Below are 19,850 nucleotides of genomic sequence, written 5' to 3'. Positions count from 1 at the left end.
AAACATCACTTAAAGCAGGGGTTTTAAACTGTAGGTCTGGACTCATTAGTGGGTCTCAATGGTGGGATCGGGTGGGTCATGAAATGCCACTTGGTGGTTGTAGTGAATGACACAAAAACAAATTTATCCTATTATTGACAATTTATGTCAATGGTTTTCATATCAGGTTTTTTGGGATTGCATTGCAACTTACGTTTAATTCATTCAATGACAATGAAAATATAAACTTCTCTTGTCTGAAAAATAACACATTTCTTTTGTATTTCAAATTTTTTCTGCAGATTTCTTACAAACATCAAGCATTATGAATCAAAAATACTCCCAACACTTCAGATCAGGGTTTTGGACAATGGTGTAAGCATTCTGTAGTAATGTCTATATATTATGAATGTTTTTTTTAAGCAGACAAGGCGAAATGAATGTAGGATTGAAATGAATGTAGACGGCTGAACGCCTGAAGTCTTTTCCACCCTCATGGTTACAATGAAACTTGAACTTCAATGTCACTCTTTATTGCATTAGATTTATTTTCAGCATCGCAATTTACAATATTGACAAGCAACAGAAGAAATTAGCTCAGAAATCACTGATTTACAAGCACAAGAAAGATTAAAAAAATGCATGAAAACTAAACCTAACTACAATAATTAACTAAAGCCATCAAAAGTTTATACAGATTTAAATATAACCTACCGTTAACCTTAAATAGCTTTGGATTCATGTAATGTTTATGTATTAAATACATTCTGTTACCACCTGATATTATTGCTCAAGAAATAAAAGAGTTTATTTGATGATATAAATGATTATACACCTTCACAGTTTAATCTCACTGAATGCTGATCATCTGCTTTACAGCTACGATATCAAACAAACCTGAACAGATATGACATTTAACAAGACCAACATTTGTGCAAAAATTATCATAAACTACAAAAAATGATCATTATTAACCCCGATTCCAAGTAGAGATGATGAGACGAGATGATAATAGACGACAGGAGATTCAGTGTTTCACTTATAGACCCTTCATATGTTACCGTCCTATGAAAGATTTCCTTCACTGATCTGAGGTCAGTTTTTAAATTGAGAATGTGTTTTATCTGATCCCTGACCAGCTGTGCAGATATGATGTCCATCCTGATGCTCTGGAGCCAGCAGCCTCCTCTTCACCTACAAACACAAAAACACAATCTTATTACTGACATGATAAATCAATGGCCAGATAATGAACTCTCATCTAGTTTCTTAAAGGTGCAGTGTGTAATTTTTAGAAGGATCTCTTGAGCGAAATGCAAAATATTATACAAAACTATATTATCAAGGGTGTATAAAAACCGCTATGTGTTTATTACCTTAGAAAGAGACGTTGTTATCTACATACACAGAGGGTCCCCTTACATGGAAGACGCCATTTTCTGCCGCCATGTTTCTACAGAAGCCCTTAAAGGAATAGTCTACTCATTTTCAATATTAAAATATGTTATTACCTTAACTAAGAATTGTTGATACATCCTTCTATCATCTGTGTGCGTGCACGTAAGCGCTGGAGCGCGCTGCGACGCTTCGATAGCATTTAGCTTAGCCCCATTCATTCAATGGTACCATTTAGAGATAAAGTTAGAAGTGACCAAACACATCAACGTTTTTCCTATTTAAGACGAGTAGTTATACGAGCAAGTTTGGTGGTACAAAATAAAACGTATCGCTTTTCTAAGCGGATTTAAAAGAGGAACTATATTTTATGGCGTAATAGCACTTTTGGGAGTACTTCGACTCGCCTGAAAAGTCCGCTCCCCTTCTCACTCTCATAATGGGAGAGGGAGGGTGTTACTGCGCCGAGTCGAAGTACTCCCAAAAGTGCTATTACGCCATAAAATATAGTTACTCTTTTAAATCCGCTTATAAAAGCGCTACGTTTTATTTTGTACCACCAAACTTGCTCGTATAACTACTCGTCTTAAATAGGAAAAACGTTGATGTGTTTGGTCACTTCTAACTTTATCTCTGATTGGTACCATTGAATGAATGGGGCTAAGCTAAATGCTATCGAAGCGTCGCAGCGCGCTCCAGCGCTTACGTGCACGCACACAGATGATAGAGGGATGTATCAACAATTCTTAGTTAAGGTAATAACATATTTAAATATTGAAAATGAGTAGACTATTCCTTTAACGGACAAACTTTTTTATTATGTTGTCTCCAACAATGACATGTTCGTCTTGTGTCAGCTACCGTTGCTTCTCTATGTGCTTCAAAAGCAAGGGATGAGCTGTGAACTGAGCTGTTGGTTGCAATTTGCAACCTCACCACTAGATACCACTAAATTTACACACTGCACCTTTAAGATGCACATTTACATGACAACATATAAGAAACGGCTTTTAGTGTTGATTTAGACAGCGCAGCTCTTTTACTTCGGTTTACTTTCACCATCCAAATAATCCTTTTAATGCGCATCATCTTCTTTTAAAACCTATTCAAGTGCTAAATGTCACGTCTCTGCTTCACTTTAACATTTATTAGCATTAGTTTGTTGCTCAACATGCAGATTTTCTAGGTACTTTCTGACAGATATCTTTCTCATGTCATGTTTTAAATGTTATATCAGTGTGGAGCGACCAAATGTCCTTGAAGTCTCTTATGATTTGTGGCGGATGGTCCTGAGCATGTGATGTGATCTCACCTTGGGCGATAGCAGCCAGTTTGTTCTTCTCATCTGGGCTGAGCTGCAGCATGGTGTGAATGACAGGAAGCAACGCCTGACGCTCGCTGCCCGACCGCAGGAAGATGAACTGCAGCAGGACGTTTTTAAGGTATTCCAGGTTGGCCACAGACTTCTCTCGCTCATGATTGCGTTCAAGTCGTCGTACTTCACTCTTCAACAGCTGAGGACATTCAAACAACCATCTCATGAAATCAGCAGCTCAATAAACACAATAAATGAATGAATGAATGCATAAAGGATTATGTGTGTGTGTTTTCCTACAGTGATCTGCTCCATGAGCACGGCGTTCGTGGCCTCTGTCTCATGCAGTAAACCGCTCAGATGCTCCACGCTGCGGGCGGTGGTGTTGAGTTTTTGAGTAAGTTCCTCTTTACTGGGTTCGACCTGCCAAACCACAGGCTCTGCAGACACAAACACACACCCATTTAAATCCTACTGTAGGCCTACATTGAGCACTGAAACACTTCCTTATACGTCCATTAAATACTTTGATATTAAAGCTACACTAGAATGTCCTTTTGAACTACGTTTAAAAGTGACATCACGTAAATCTGGTACCATGTTTGGGGTCCGGTGCGGTGAGGAGCTGCTCTAGAGAGACCAGCGGGGTCCCGGGAGACGACATACATTCGGTCTCTGTGGTCTCCATCCCCTCGCCTTCCTCTCGGGCTACGCCCTGCAGATCAAACTGAGGCACGTCAGTGGGCTTCCTTTCCACCGGATACTTTCTGCTTTGCACGAGCGCTGGACCTGCACACACAGATGAATATTACATCACATCATTACAGTCTGTTCGAGGAGGAGATGGATTTATAAAGCATTGATGTAAATGATTGCAAAACAATGTGATTCTTTTTTATTTATTCAAATGGAAAATAAAAATCAATTTATTTTGTTTTATATTAACTGTGATGTGTCTTTTATTATTATTATTTGTGTGTCTTACCGCTACTGCAGCTTTGCTCTTTTTGCATGTGAAAGAGTTGCGTCTCCAGTCGAGTGATCTGCTGCTGCAGCGTCTCCACTGTACTGCAGTGCTCGTCCTGCAGATGGCGCATTTGCTCACGAAAGCTGGAGCGCAGGGCTTCGGTCTGAGCGCTCAGGTGAGACGCACACTGTCCGTGTTCAGACTTCAGCGAGACGTTCTCCGACTGCAGCGTCAACACTCTGAAATATGTCATACGAGTCAAAATCTATACCACATGCTAAAAACACGAGCATTTGTCTCAAAACTAACTTCAATATCAATCCATCATTTACTTAGTTTGTTAAAAGTTCGTCATTTTGCAGAAAATGTCACACACTTGGGGGGGGGGGGGGTGGTTGGAATATTTTTGGATGACTTGATTCACGTGTTTACATGCATACCTGATGATCGGATCACAGATCGGGCTACACCACCCCTTTTAATACGATTGAGATTTGCATTCGATCGACCTCAATCGTATTGATTAAAGTTTTTACATGAAGGCTTTTAAATTGATTATTTATTATACGATTATTTAGTAGCATGTAAACGTACCAATTGTGATTGAGTCCTGACCCATTCTGTCCTGCATGTATCCGTGTGTCCAGACTGACTCTATGTGCTGTACACTGGACATCCATCAAACAATAACACAAAGATAATACAGGAGGATAACACCACCACCACAGGATGTCAAAGATCTGATCAGTGGGTCTCATTTCTATGTTACGTGACACTTGGTAAACAAACACAATCGCTGGTAAATCAGAGGACCAGCGGACGGACGGACGTCACAATCGAGAAGATGCTGATCTTAACCCGACACAGATAAAAAGGCAGCAGTCTGTGTTGGAGGGCATTGTTTCAAATTGGTTTACAATGGTTTGAATGTGAATACCTCTCTCTGAGTTCAGCCTCTTTACTGACGCTCTCCTGTAGGATCTTGTTGTGTCGTTCCAGCAGCGTGTCGTGTTCTGTCTGCAGCTGCTGCAGTTCTGACGTGTTCGACTGGAGGGTCCGCTGAGTCTCCTGCAGCCGGCTGCGCAGCTGCTCCACCACGGCGTCCATCTGCTTTCTGTTCACAACACAAACACACAGATGAACAAACATGATGAAGTGGATTTCACCCGACAGACTACAACCAACAGTCAATGAGAATGTGAGTTTTCTGTGTCTGTGTGTGAAGGGTTAATAACTGTTAAACACCAGCAGGTGGCAGCAGTCTGCAATGCAAATGTAAACATACAAAGTGTAAACAAAGCTGCATCATCTTTACAAAAATCTTGCTTACTATTTAGATTTGTATGGTTTCTTCAAATTAAGACTATTAAATAGAATTTGATCATTTTAACTTTTTTATATGACATGATTTTGATTTTTTTAGATTTCAACAGATGTGTGCAGATTCAATGAAGGCATCTGATCCCATCAGACATTCAGTAAAAACATAAAGCACAACTATAACATGCACAGCAGGTCTACAATCATTCAGTCAAATAAATTGAAAGATTAAACAAACAGTACAATGACATGGAAATTGAATTTTTATTATACAAATGTATTATTAGAAAAAATAAATAGAGAGAGAGTGAGCGAGAGCAGCAATAATAAAAACAATATCAATAAAAGATCAATTCAGTGACAATATGAAAGTGTATACAACACATCACCTCTCATGTTGGAAAGCATCTCCATCATTCTGATTTGAGCTCTTGTGTTTCTGTTGCTTCAGTACATTGTGGACTCGCACCTTATAACTCTCAAACTCTGACACGGTCGCTGCGAGCTCGGCCTGTAAACAAAAAACCCAAGCACAATACAGTAAACATCAGCACAGAGAGGGGTGTGTGTGTGTGTAAAATAATAAGATTAGACAGAAACATGTAGGAGGAATGATTTTCATTATTCAGACAAACACAGAGGCCATTCCCCTCTTATACTATTAAGAGCCGGAGGGCCTGATGGCTGAGCGTTTGGTTATAATTGTGTTTAGTTGAAGTCATTCAGCAGCGTGACTGAGCTCCAGTCACTCTGAAGAAATAAAAAAGCATGACATCTTTATATAAATGGACTGGAAAATTTGAAAGAGGTTTAAGTGGAGACCTTTGCAGCGGTACATTCATCCTGCAGGCCGTTCAGTCGGAGCTGATAGGAGCTGGAGGCTCTCTGCTGTTGGTCGTTCATCATCTTCAGCTGCTCCTCCAGTCGATGTCGATCTGCTGTTAGATTACTGCACTGAATCTGAGATGGACACAAATGTTATGCGTTACACACGCTGGTTCACCACAATGCCACTTCTTTTTAAAAAAGGGGAAAACTAGGTTTGAAAAAATGGGGGGCAAAACTAATCTTGCATACCCCTCAGCAAATGGGCAGTTGTGCCCCTGATCTTGTGTTAATTTTGAGTACCTATGCGGGTGATTCTGACGAAACCATAGAAACACCACGGCACTAATGATTTTAGCATTAAAATGTGTAATATAGTAACATTAAAAAGTGTGATTTCAACATAAGAATTTATAATTGGAAATTTTATCTCATTTTCTGCTGAAATTCTCATTACCGCAATGTGTCCGGCTGTGTTTGAACATGCGTTATGTTGTAATTTAATCAAATTACTGAATTTTACTGAATATTCATGTATAATAATAATGAAGAAAAATTAGGAAAATGATGTGTCCATGCCTGATGTTCTCATTCTCCGCAACACTTTTTGAGAACAGTTTAAGCACACATACAGAATTTTAATAAAGTTTGATTTTGAGTGACCAAGCACATGGACCAGTTACTTCAAGATGGCTACCAGGTAAGATCATTTTTTTACAGGCAATTTGAAATACTGTCTTGTCAGAATGCTTACACGACATTTTGATTATCATTACCGCAACAGATGCATATTAAATGTTAATTTAATTAATAGAAGCATAATACTTTGATTTTAAATGCATGTGCAGAATCTCCAAATTATGTTCTTTCAGGTTTGTCATGTCATTTTGAAAATATGTCAGTGTTGATGTTTTCTGACTGTTGCGGTAATGAAATGTTTTAAATTATGTTACAAAAAGTGTTAAGTGATTAAATTAATGTTCCCATTTACTCCAGACTTTGTTTTTCAATGTCTGGTGGGAAAAAAAGTAAATTTAAGCAATTGTTACATTTTCATGCTTGACATTTTTAAAACCAAGTTTTCGTGAGAATCACCCATACAGTAGTATTACATCCTTCATATATCAGAAGAGTCTTTAGTTTTGTTAGATTTATAAAAGACAGATCAGCTGTACCAATTATTTCCAAATAAACCCGACCCCCTCGAGGAGTCCAGCAAGGCGGAGCAAGTCACAAGCAAGCATCACACACACAATACATTCTCTCAATATCTCTGGATAACTTATGATTCATTACTTGTTCATGTCGTTTACATTGCTTATGCGCCGAATGACAAAATACAAACATTTGATGCAGTTTTACTTACTGCCTGCGACTTATGACCCAGTTGGGACCGCCCCATTTCAACGAAATCCAGCGTTAAACAAACATACACGCAGAACTCCGCTGCTACCCCAGATAAGCAGACTATATCCATTGATTTCATAATGCTGGGTTCATTGGGAAGCTGAACAAGCTTAAATGTCCCTCACAAAAAACACTTCTCTGGTGACATTGATTTCATGTCAGCTCTTGGTTAATGTGTTCATGAGCTATTCTGGTTAAAGTGCCCATATAAGGACTTCCACTGTACTTCCTGCACCAAAATGTTTTGAAAAATACATATGTCCGCAAAAACTTTCCGAAACTTGTATGAACCCCGGTGAAGTGCATTCGGCACTCTGTCATACGTCCAGATGCTTTTTTGACACTTTGCCTACGTTTAGCATTGAGGAATACAACTTACAATTAGAATAAATTCATACAACACCTGAACACATTCATACAACTATAACAATATGATTAGTGCTGCAAATGCGCAGTTCACGAAATGAAACCAAACTTAGCAGTTATATGTCTAAAATTGCAGAATGTAGCATCTATTTACATTTATATCTATGGTCCAAGTTGTGCTATTGAGTTGAGGCAGGGACTAACTGGCATATAGATCCACATATACTAAATGAGGCAAGGGTGTGGAGTTACATTAGAGCTGTTTTAAAGAAATTACTGTGACAGAAGGAAAAAATTTGATGTTCAAAGATGAGTTTTAAGAGATAAAATGATCCACTACAGGGGGACTTATTCTTAAATAAAACACAAAGGTTCAAGGTGAATAACGTATCCCTACAACATGGCAACATAGTAATACTTCAATCATTATACTGCAGTGCCTCCATTTTGAATTCACCATTACCTTATATTCCTCCAGCTGTTGTTGATGGCCCTCTAGTTCTCCTCTCAGAGAAGACTGAGTGATCATCTGAGACGCTTCCTGTGGCAGAAACATTAACACACTCATATCAGAGATTCAGTACTGCACATTATCAAAGCTGTCAATTTCATTGACCTAAAAATATTTTGAATGTGATCCAGAGCAATACTAATATATACTTAATTTGGGATTGAGATTACAGTATATGAGCTCTATGAACTAAACATGACCTGAATGTTTGCTAAGTATGTGATCCCTCAACAAAACAACACATTTTCAATGTTCAGTTTTTTTTTAAAGGAAAACACCACAGTTTTTTAATATTTTACTATGTTCTTACCTCAACTTAGACGAATTAATACATACCTGTTTTTTTTCTATGCAAGCACTTAATTTTTGTACAGCATGTCGTGAATGTGTTAGCATTTAGCCTAGCCCCATTCATTCCTTAGGATCCAAACAGGGATGAATTTAGAAGCCACCAAACACGTCCATGTTTTCCCTATTTAAAGACTCTTACATGAGTAGTTACATGAGTAAGTAAAGTGGCACAAAATGCACGCAGTAACATCATCACTCCTGTCTACTCCCACTCTCGCTCAAACTTTCGTCAATATTACTGCAAACTAAGTGCTCTTCCGCCATACAATAAAGTATTTTTTATCGGCTTAAAAAATCGGCAAGTTTTGTGCCACCATACTTAGTCTTGCAACTACTCATGTAACAGTCCCCAAATAGGAAAAACATGGAAGGGTTTGGTGGCTTCTAAATTCATCCCTGTTTGGATCCTAAAGAATGAATGAGACTAGGCTAAATGCTAACACATTCACAATGCGCTTTACAAAGATTAATTGTACGCATTGAAAAAAGATAGGTATGTATTAATTTGTCTAAGTTGAGGTAAGAACATAGTAAAATATTGAAAAACTGTGGTGTTTTCCCTTAAGGTTTAATTTACTTGCAGAAATCAGATGGAATAGCTAAAATCCAGTGATTGATGTTGGTTGATGTGTAGCTGAATGACTTTCAGATAAGGTTTAAAATGTTGCTTCTTTCTAAATGTGGATTGATAGTTGTTTTACTTCATTATAGTGTAAACGTTTTAATCAATATATCTATTTAAATGCATTCTTGTACTTGGTAAGTAGACTGTGTGCGGTAGTGATGCACCAAATTTTAAGTCGCAGAAAATACCATTATTTTTGTTTTTGACCGAAAAAAGAATACGAACAAAAATATAAACTGCTCCGCTTCTCAGATATCAGTCTCACTGTAGCCATTATCACAGCCCTAAAACAGCAAAGCACAATAATAACAGCTGTGTGCAAATACTTCAAATGACACACAAGTCCTGTATGATGCTCCAGTGCCCATGATCACGCTTTAAAGGGACACTTCACCCATTTGCATTAAGCTTTGTAAAGTTAGAACCCCAGTCATGTTTTTGAATGTTCGTGCATAATTTCCTCAGTTGCCGCTGAGACAGGAGAAATACAGATTTCAGTGTTGCACTTCCTTCTTTCAATGATGTAAAAATCATCATTTTGCATCATTGAAAGCAGGAAGTCCAATATCTTTGTTTAGGGGGTGAGACTACAAACACTCCTTTTCTCAGTCAAATAGGCACCAAATTCGAAATGTATGTTACATTTAGACTACAAATATGACACACTTTCAATAAAGATGAATGTTTCTATGGGTGAAATGCTCCTTTAAGTGTGTCTCTAGCATCAGAGATCATGAGCATTGACTCATGTGTTTTTAAGTCAAGTTCAACAGGAGCACAGTATTGTGGGAGGCGTGGCTTTGGAGAGTTAATTTTGCGGTTGTCAATCATGTAAATGACTCCACTGTGTGTGTGTGTGTGTGTGTGTGTGTGTACAGAACAGTATTAAGCATTAAAGGTGGATTCTCAGACAGGGCTGTGAGACTTACTTTTTGCTTTGCATCTCCAAGTTCCTTTTTGGTTTTGACAAGCAGTTGTTTCATCTTGGAGGCTTTCTCCTCTGACTGATCTACCAGCACCTTCAGAGACTCTAAAATAACATCATAACATTGTGAGATTCATCAGGCGTTCACCTCCCTTACGAACAGACAAAACACTCTTCATTCATACCTATTTCCTCATTCAGTCGTTGTTCCCGTTCGTTCTGCATTTGTTCTTTGGTTTCATGCTCCTCAATCTGTCGGTCTCTCTCACACAGTTTGTGATTGAGTTCTTTCACCAGTTTCTCATAGTCAGCCATCTCCATGTCCAACAATGTATTCTGTTGGGCATCCTACAGAACAACACATCATGATAGCTGGTTTATATTAGCATGACCCATACTGCTGTTTATATGTGTCTTCATCTAAACACTATAATAAGTGGATTGGGGTGGATTAGAGTCAGATTGAAGTAGATTGTGGTTGACTACAGTGGCCGGTTGCATAAAACTTAAAGACTAGTCTTAAAAGTTAGTCATGAATTTTTTTCTTCAAGACTGATCATAACTGTTTTAAGTATGTTACATAGAAAGGTAGATTGCTCTAATTTAATTCCAAATAATAAGACTGATTAGCCCTAATTAATTGCTAGTTAGTCAGAATCATTCTTAAGATGCAGTCTTGACGCCACAGGTGGGTGATTCTCACGAAACCATTGAAACACCACGGCACTAATGATTTTAGCTTTAAAATGTGTAATATAGTAACATTAAAAAGCATCAGAATTACAACAATACTGTGTTCTACCTTGCACAATGTGTGATTTCAACATAAGAATTAATAATTGTAAATTTTATCTCATTTTCTGCTGAAATTCTCATTACCGCAATGTGTCCGGCTGTGTTTGAACATGCGTTATGTTGTAATTTGATCAAATTAACACAAAAATATTAAGAAAAAAAAATGGATGTTTTGTTAGACTACTTTAGATGACAGAAAAAATATTTACTGAATATTCATGTATAATAATAATAATGAAGAAAAATTAGGAAAATGATGTGTCCATGCCTGATGTTCTCATCCTCCGCAACACTTTTTGAGAACAGTTTAAGCACACATACAGAATTTTAATAAAGTTTGATTTTGAGTGACCAAGCACATGGACCAGTTACTTCAAGATGGCTACCAGGTAAGATCATTTTTTTACAGTTAATTTGAAATATTGTCTTGTCAGAATGCTTACTTGACATTTTGATTATCATTACCGCAACAGATGCTTATTAAATGTTAATTTAATTAATAAAAGCATAATACTTTGATTTTAAATGCATGTGCAGAATCTCCAAATGATGTTCTTTCAGGTTTGTCATGTCATTTTGAAAATATGTCAGTGTTGATGTTTTCTGACTGTTGCGGTAATGAGATTTTTTAGGACTAATTTTTTAAATTATGTTACAAAAAGTGTTAAATGATAAGTAAAAGTTTTTAAATTAATGTTCCCATTTACTCCAGACTTTGTTTTTCAATGTCTGGTGGGAAAAAAAGTAAATTTAAGCAATTTTTACATTTTCATGCTTGACATTTTTAAAACCAAGTTTTCGTGAGAATCACCCAGGTATGTTTATGCAACCGGCCACAGATCGTGTATGGGGAAGCCGTGCATGGCGTCAGCACTGGCTGCATGGTTCAGGTTATTGAACTTGCCTTTCTTAGCTGCTCCAGTTCCTGTGTTGTCTGCTGAAGCTGATGTTTGAGTTTGCTCAGCTGAGCATGAAGCTCCTCCATGTCTTTAACTGCGGACTGATGGTCCTATATAGACATCAAAATTCAATGATTGAACAATCCAAAAGAACAAAAATAATTCTTCATCTGCATGGAGTAAATTAAGCGTTGTAATCCAGCGTTTGGTAAAAGAGGTCAGAAAGGTTGATGTGTACCTTAGTCTTTTGCTCTTTTACAAGTCGTTCCGCCTCCAGCTGTTTCTCCAGGCCAGCGTTCAGCTTCTGCAGCTCCAGTATACATGACTCCAACTGGGTGATGTTTTTTTGCAGCGTCTCCAGCCGCACCATCAGATCCTCCCGCTCAGATGATAACAGCTCATGCTAAAAGTTACACAAAGCAATCGCTCACACAACACAATCTTACCACAACACTATCTACTAAGCCTGGTTACAGAGTTACCTGCTGAGTAACGTTTTGAAGACGTCTGGTTAAATCTTCATTATTTTTTTCTGCCTGTTCCAATTTCTCTTTCTCTTTATCCAGAAGTTCGGTCTGCTTGTCATATTCCACCATCACATTCTGTCAATTATTTGTCATTAATTATTTTATGCATCAGGGTTTTTAATGCAATTAAAGGGACAGTTTATCCAATGAACATTCTGACATTATTTTCTCACCCTCATGTTGTTCTAAACATGTATGAGTTTATTTATTCTGTTGAATACAAAAGAAGATATTTTGATCAATGACAGTAAGCACACAGCTGATGGTACCCATTGACTTCCATACTAGGATAAACAAATACTATGGAGGTCAATGGGTACCATCAACTATATGCTTACCATCACTTGTCTTCAACAGAATAAAGAAACTCATACAGGTTTAGAACAACATGAGGGTAAGAAAAATAAGACAAAAATGTTAATTTTTAGGTGAACTATGCCTTTAAGTGAAAAAAAATACTTTGTGTAACTCCAGGCTTCTTTATGCACTTGTAAAAGGTGATTCTCCAATATATGAAGTTACAAGAAAATGTAAACTTAAAACCTTATAGTCTTCTGCTCCATGGATTATGTCCTTCATGGATCTTGATAATTTGTCTCGTTCATCCTTTAACATTCCCACTTCCTCACTCAGAGCAACAACCTGGAATGGCAAAGTGAATATGAGCACCACAGCTCAGGTGTACAGGTGTGGATTTGTACAGGTGTGAATGTGTACAGGTGTAGATGTGCAGCACTGTGACCTCTTTCTTGCTGTTGTCAAGCTCCTTTTTGGCCTTCACAGCTACAGCTTTAATTTTATTCATCCGCTCGTCTTTCTCTTTCATCTCTTTCTCCATGATTTCTATACAACAGAAGAATCCAGTTAAAGAATATATAAATCTTCATGAAGTTTGACAACAAACAAAAATAAATGTTTTTGACTGTGATGAATGTCGTATATTGGTACACGTGAGAAACTCTAACATGCACAAACCTATTTTATGAGATAACACTTTCATATCTTCATCAGGGACTGAGGTTTGTTTGTGCATCTAAAAAATAAAATGTTAAAATTAGGCATCATTGTTAACAGCAGTTAATATTTTAAAGCGCTTTAATATTTTAATCAATATGGAATAAATCATTGCTATTTATCTCCTTTACGTTCGTCTGTTGGTTTTGCAAATATATAGCAAATAAAAAGTATTGAAAAGAGCTTGTGATGAAACCCAGAAACTTTATTGGTTCCTGAAACTGTTGGTAAAACCACAAAACTTTACAGTGAATGAAGTGTCACTTTTTGGAGTATCTCTGCCATAAACGTCGTGACTCGGCGTGTTTGTAATGCAAGGTTAAATAAAGAACTGAAAATGTATATGTATGTGCATATATATATATAAATATACATTGTGTTTATAATGGGAAAACTTGCCTATATATAGTAGTCTGCTTCATAGTGTACTTCATAATCGACTTACTGCATGAGATGCGCTCGTTCTAATGACGGACGTAACACAAACCTTCACCATCCACTGGTCAAAAGAGTTTATGGTATACTGGCCATATATAAAACCACAATATCAAGTGTTTAATTATTTTTTACAATAAAGTGTTTCGCGAAAAGTAGTAGTTTTAGAGGTTTCGATCCAACATCAAGAATGAAGTGACAAACGATCAGAGTATATAACAAAAGTAACAGATTACTAGGAGAATGTTTACTGAAAAATATAAAAGTTTTGTTAATGAAGAGACTAAAGAGATATTTCTTCTTGTGCTGTATGTTTCAGACCGTCTACATAAATTACCTGTAATTGGCCAATTTCTTCTCTTAGCTGTGATATAAGAGCGTCTTTATCAGCAAGGCTCTGCTGGAGTTCTGTCGTCTGGCTCACTTGTATCTCACTTTCTTCTGATTGATGTTCTTCATGTCGTTTGTCCTCTAGACTTCTGCTTAAGTCATCGACCTGACTCAGCAGGGTGAGGTTTTCACCCTTGAGCTTTTCATTCATGGCTTGAATTTCACTCAGATCTTTCTGCAGTCCCTCTGTGTCTAAAACCATGTCATCCAAACTGGCCTTCAGCAGGTCCTTCTCTCGGCTGACGTCCTTGAGATGTTCCTGCAGCTCGGACGTCTGCTCCTCGGCCGCCCGCCTCATACTCTCCAGCTCTAGGGTAAACCGCTCGGCCCTTTCATCAAAGTCTTGGGTTAGGATACTTTTCTCCTCCTGAACTTTAGTCAATAGATGGTTTATCAAGGTCAAGATATCCGATGTCTCATCGACTTCAGCCTCAGAAGAATTCTGCCTGAGAATTTCAGCGATGTGACGGCGAGCTTCACAAAGTTGACGGTGACTGATATCCGTGTTACTCTGAAGGGCGTCCCTCTCTTCTGACAGACACGAGACTTGAGATTTAAGAAGTCTGATGCTCTCTTGATGTTCTTCATCTTTGGAACGTAAAGCAGATATATCTTCCTCCAAAGTCTTTATTTGCTGCTCTTTCTCGCTGGTTACGATCAACAGTTGATTCTCCAAGTCACTGACCTGCACACGCAGCTTGTCGTCCTCATGTGCTACATGCGGCCTGTCTGTGAATTTCAGCATTTCTTTAAACTCTAGGATGAGATCCTCCTTGTGTTTCAACTGCGATAGGATTTCTTCATTTTCCCTCGTCAAGTCCTCAAAGGACATATTCAGGCTGTCCATCACAAGCTCTGATGCTCCTTCTGCATTTTTGAGTTTCTCTAACAAACCGTCTCGCTCCTGGAAGACGTCCTTTAGTTTCTCCTGGAGCGCTCGAACAGAGGCCTCGGTCTGCCCCTCCTTCATCAGATATCTCTTGATGAAGAGTTCTGCTTTCTCTTCCAGGTTTGTTGGGATGTTGTTAGGAGAAATGCTCAGATGAATCTCTTCCTGAGGTTCACCTTCAGCAGCAGAAGTCTGACTGCTTTCCTTCAGGTCTTCATCGTGGGATTCTTGTAAGGTCGTGACTTTCTGATGACTGCTGCGTCTCTTTCCTGTCTTACCGTCTGAATGCGTCTCACCGTCGTCTCTGTTCATCTGAAGCTCATTAATTCTAAACTCTAGTTCTTCTTTTTCCACTGTGAACTCATCTTTTGCCTGCTTGAGCTCAGACTCCAGCTGCAGTTTTACATTTGTAAGAAAGAGAAGTTCTTCCTGAAGCATGACGTTCTGCGAGCGCGAATCCTCCAGTGCCAATTTGAGCGCGGCAGCTTCATCGCTCGAGTCGTCCGACGCTGGGAAATCCAGTACCTTAGGGACTTCTAAATCTTTTTGAATCGCTCTACCACCGTCCTCTTCTTCTTCTTGAACGTCATGCAGGAAGCCCTCCTTCACCGCTAGCTGCTCCGAAAGCTCGTCCTGAAGCGACAGCAGCCGTTCCCTCTCCTTCTCAAAGTCTGCGGCATTCAGTTCCAGCTGTTCCTCCAGGTCTCTCACCTCGTCTTCGTACTGTTTGTTGAGTCTCTCCATCTCCAGCTGTAGGTTCTCGATCTCCTGCTGCGATCGTGTGAGACTCGTCTGGTGAGAGTCTTTAAGAGCTTCGATCTCAGCGGTCAACTGCTGCTTGGCTTCCTCCAATTGTTTTTCAAACTGAGATATCTTGGACTCATATTGATTACAGGTCATCTGAAAGTTAGCAGTGAGTTCAGCAGTGTGTGACTGCAGGTCTGCATGCTCTTTATTCTTTATTTGCAGTTCATCATGAAGCGTTGTTAACCTCTCCTTCATTTCCTGAAAATACATTACATCCAGTGTCAATGTTTCATTCTCATTTGTATTTCATGCAGATCTTGTATTTTGTCCTGATCTGTGAGAAACTGTGTTGCATAATAAAGTGGGCAATGAGTGTAAATATATCTATACAAACTGTTTATCAATAAGACTGTATTTAGTGTACTTAAACAAACTGTATTTGAGGCATTTTATTAAAATGTTTGACCTGTGCTTGACTCTTGAGCTCCTCATGTTCCTTGTGTAGTGATGTTAAACTCTGATGAGTCTCAGCTTTCTCCAGCAATACTGCATTCAGTCTTTCATTCAGCTCCTGTTTACATCAATCAACATCTATTCAATACAACACACACCTTCATTTTGAGATGTAAACAGATTTTATAGAAAGATCTATCATTCACAAAACCATGTTTTTACACAGTCAATATAATTACGTCATTGAAACAGTTATTAAATAATAAACTACTTAGGCTTTTACAGCGGCAACAAAGAGCTTAAGTATACATTTAAATTTGTTAATTTAGCAGCCACACGCTTTCGTCCAAAGTGACTTATAAAGATAAAGGAGCACTAAAAATAAATTCAAGCCTGTATTAAGTAGATATAAAATCTACTTAACTTGTATTTATCATCGTCTTATATATTTATATACAGTATATCTGCAATATGTTATATTTTTACACAGCTCTCAAAAATGCATGATTCTGATTGGCCAGTTGCGACATTGCAAGGTTTGTTATTGCCAGATAACAACCACCCAAAACTAATAACACACGGCTGCAAATCATTTTGAAAGATACGTTTTAATATTACACAAAATTAAATGTAAATGTGTTCTTTTAATAACATGTTGTGTATGTTGTTAACAATGTTATTTAACTACATTTCCCACAATGCACTTGTAACGTGTGTTTCCGGATATACATGTTCCGGTGTTATCATTCTAACGCATGCGAGTAAAAGAGCAGTCACGTTAAGTCCGTGTGTGTGTCATCCTTTACTGAATGTCTCGTTATAATCTTCCAAAAGACACAATATAACATATACGACATTATATTTACAAATGATTAAAGGTGCAGTGTGTAAATTTTACAAGGATCTTTTGACAGCAACAAAATATAATATAGATAACTATGTTTTCAGTGGTGTATAAAGACCTTATATAATTAACTGTATTGTTTTAATTACCTTAGAATGAGCCGTTTTTGTCTACAAACACAGCGGGTCCCCGCCATTTTGCGGCGCCATGTTTCTACAGTAACCCTAAACGGACAAACTGCTCTACAGAGCGCGTTTGTCACTACGTTGTCTTAGATGATGACATGTCTATCCTGTGACGGCTATCGTAGCTTCTCTATGTGCTTCAAAAGGGAGGGGTGCAATTCACATCCTCATCACTAGATGAAGCTAAAATCTACACACTGCACCCTTAAACAAACAGGGTGTTAGTGACATTTGAACGTCTTAACTAAAGTAAACGGGGTTTCCGCATAAAAGGTCGGCATTCATTAAAAATTAGGAAATTAAATATTTTAAATCAATATTTAATGTTCCTTACCTTACTTATAAGGTAAATAGACGTGTAATAAGCGGGACAATGTACAAGCAACAGGTTGTTTTCGTAAAATAAGCCCCTTCAGTGTGGAATAATACCCTCCACTTCGTGTAGGGTCCTGATCACACCGCTGGGGTTTATTTCTCCGATATCAACCTGATACTTATACATCAGAGGTCCCAAATTTTTACCTTAAATCCAAAGCTAAAATTAGATACGATAAGTACCCACCCAGCCCATTTCTGACTCTCTTTCTATTTTTTCGGCCGTCATTTGCCATGTACAGTGAAAAGGTAAAAGTAAACAAGCTTATTTTAAATCAGACAAAGATGACCGGCAGGTCAGATAAAGATGATTGGAGGGCCACATTTGCCCCGCGGGCTGCCAGTTGACTAGCCCTGCTATACATTATCCCTTACATACATATATAAATAATTTAAAATAATATTGCTGATATCACAATGTACAAACCTGAATAACTGTGTCATCTGCAGGACCTTTGAGGGCTTCAACCTGCTTCTCTAAATCTGTAAAAGAGTTTAGGGTTAACACTCTTTGTAATTATTGGCATAATCTGTCAACTAAAAAAACAGAAAGGATCCCATGTTACCTGCACATTTTGATTTCATCTTCTGCATTCCCATTATTTGTTTCTTTGCAAATTTAATGAGATCTTCTTTGGAGAGTGTATCCAACTTTAAAGACAAAACACCAACAATAACCGGAAATCAATTATATGAAACATTTATTTCTGCAGTCATGAAAAAAAAAATTTGTATACAAGATTTAGCCTACAATCAAACCTAAAGTCGAGCATACCTTAGATTTGCCTGTCCCCTGACCTAACGGTGACGTCACCATCTCAGAGTTTGTGTCCTGTCGCAAGAGTGAGACAATAATATCACAATCCAACTAGGAATGCATAACGATTAATCGCGATTAATCTATAGCAGAATAAAAGTATATATATATATATGTGTGAACTGTGCATAATAATTATTTATATATAGATATGCACACATGCATGTATAATTTTAGCAGAAAAATATATTTATTTATATATTAAGTGTTAATATTTATAATATAAATTATACATACATATACAAATGTATAAACACATGTAAACATTTCTTAAATATATAGTATGCATGTGTGTGCATTTATCTATACAAAGTTATTACACACAGTTCACACACACACACACACACACACACACACACACACACACACACACACACACACACACACACACACGATGTAAACAAAAACTTTATCTTGCATAGATTAATTACTATTAATCGTTATGCATCCCTAAATCCAACAATGATGCCTGTTTTTACACTGAAGACTGATGCACTTCCTCCTTCATCGTGTTTGTTCAGGATTATGATCCTTGACAACTACACACCAATATAAACATCAGCCCAACAGGTCTGACCAAACAGTTGTCATAATGGGTTGTACTCATGTGCATGCAACAAAAAGCAGCAAAAGATACCATGGTAATGACGTGCTAGGTTTCGGACACGTATCATGACAGTACCATCATAGTTTTTAGGACATTCACCATAGTAGTAACGTTACTATGATATTTCTTGAAGCATCATGTAAACAAAATATACATATTTAGTGTATATTACCATAGTAAGGGTATTATGACACTTGCTTTGGATAATAACCTTTAACAGTACCATCATGTATATAATCAACTAACAATAAACTACTCTATAATCTATTCGGCTTGTTAGGATTATATTTTGTTCTTGTTTTTATAACCATGATATTATTACGGTTTATTATGAACTGCCCTGAAATCCCATGTAAATCATAGTAAGTTACAGTACATTATCTATTTATAAACAACCATTAAAACTACTGCTACTGACCTCCATTTTGTGATGACAAAAGACAGCCGGTTGACAAACTTCTGTTTCAGCTTAAATCAGTAATTAAACCAAAGGAATGAATAAGAACTCGGTGTTTCATTTATAAACATATGTATGCAACATCACCAACTTCCGCATTTCTTCCCTACAAAAGCCTCGATTTCAGGATGAGAAAACAGCCAATCGAGTGCGTTCTTTTTCTTCTTCTTGTATTATTTATTAACGCTTTGCCAGCAAGCTTCTACTGTATTACCGCCACCTACCGAACTGGAATATATTTACAATACGGATGAGATCGTTATACTTTCTTCTTAGATCTTCAAGTTGATTATGTTCATCAATAAACGCAGACAAACAAAGTATTTCTTATTTTTTCGTCCCTTTGAAGGTTGGCCTGCAGTCTTCTTGCTAAGATTCAGTTACTGCTTCTTTAATAACTATAATAACTGACTTTGCTTTTGTTTTTTCC

General features: G+C 37.7%; 1 protein-coding gene across 1 annotated transcript; it reads right to left on the bottom strand.

Moving 5' to 3' along the window:
* Positions 1-503: 503 nt before the first annotated feature.
* On the bottom strand, positions 504-19,551 carry LOC129451887 (GRIP and coiled-coil domain-containing protein 2). The gene is made up of 23 exons (XM_055215380.2): positions 19,382-19,551; positions 18,315-18,371; positions 18,106-18,190; positions 17,967-18,022; positions 16,149-16,253; positions 13,994-15,940; positions 13,183-13,240; positions 12,950-13,050; positions 12,751-12,849; positions 12,163-12,282; positions 11,919-12,083; positions 11,686-11,790; positions 10,172-10,334; positions 9,991-10,091; positions 8,038-8,115; positions 5,799-5,936; positions 5,366-5,487; positions 4,594-4,770; positions 3,675-3,895; positions 3,287-3,478; positions 2,990-3,129; positions 2,687-2,888; positions 504-1,173 (listed from the first exon to the last, which is right to left on the bottom strand). The coding sequence occupies exons 1-23, from the start codon at positions 19,385-19,387 to the stop codon at positions 1,100-1,102; spliced, it is 4,512 nt and encodes a 1,503-aa protein (XP_055071355.2). The 5' UTR covers positions 19,388-19,551; the 3' UTR covers positions 504-1,099.
* Between the last annotated feature and the right edge of the window lie 299 nt (positions 19,552-19,850).

The sequence above is a fragment of the Misgurnus anguillicaudatus genome, chromosome 17 (genome assembly GCF_027580225.2).
Source record: "Misgurnus anguillicaudatus chromosome 17, ASM2758022v2, whole genome shotgun sequence".
Taxonomy (NCBI): domain Eukaryota; kingdom Metazoa; phylum Chordata; class Actinopteri; order Cypriniformes; family Cobitidae; genus Misgurnus; species Misgurnus anguillicaudatus.
The sequence above is the reverse complement of the archived record's forward strand: the minus strand, read 5'-3'. Positions and strand labels throughout refer to the sequence as shown.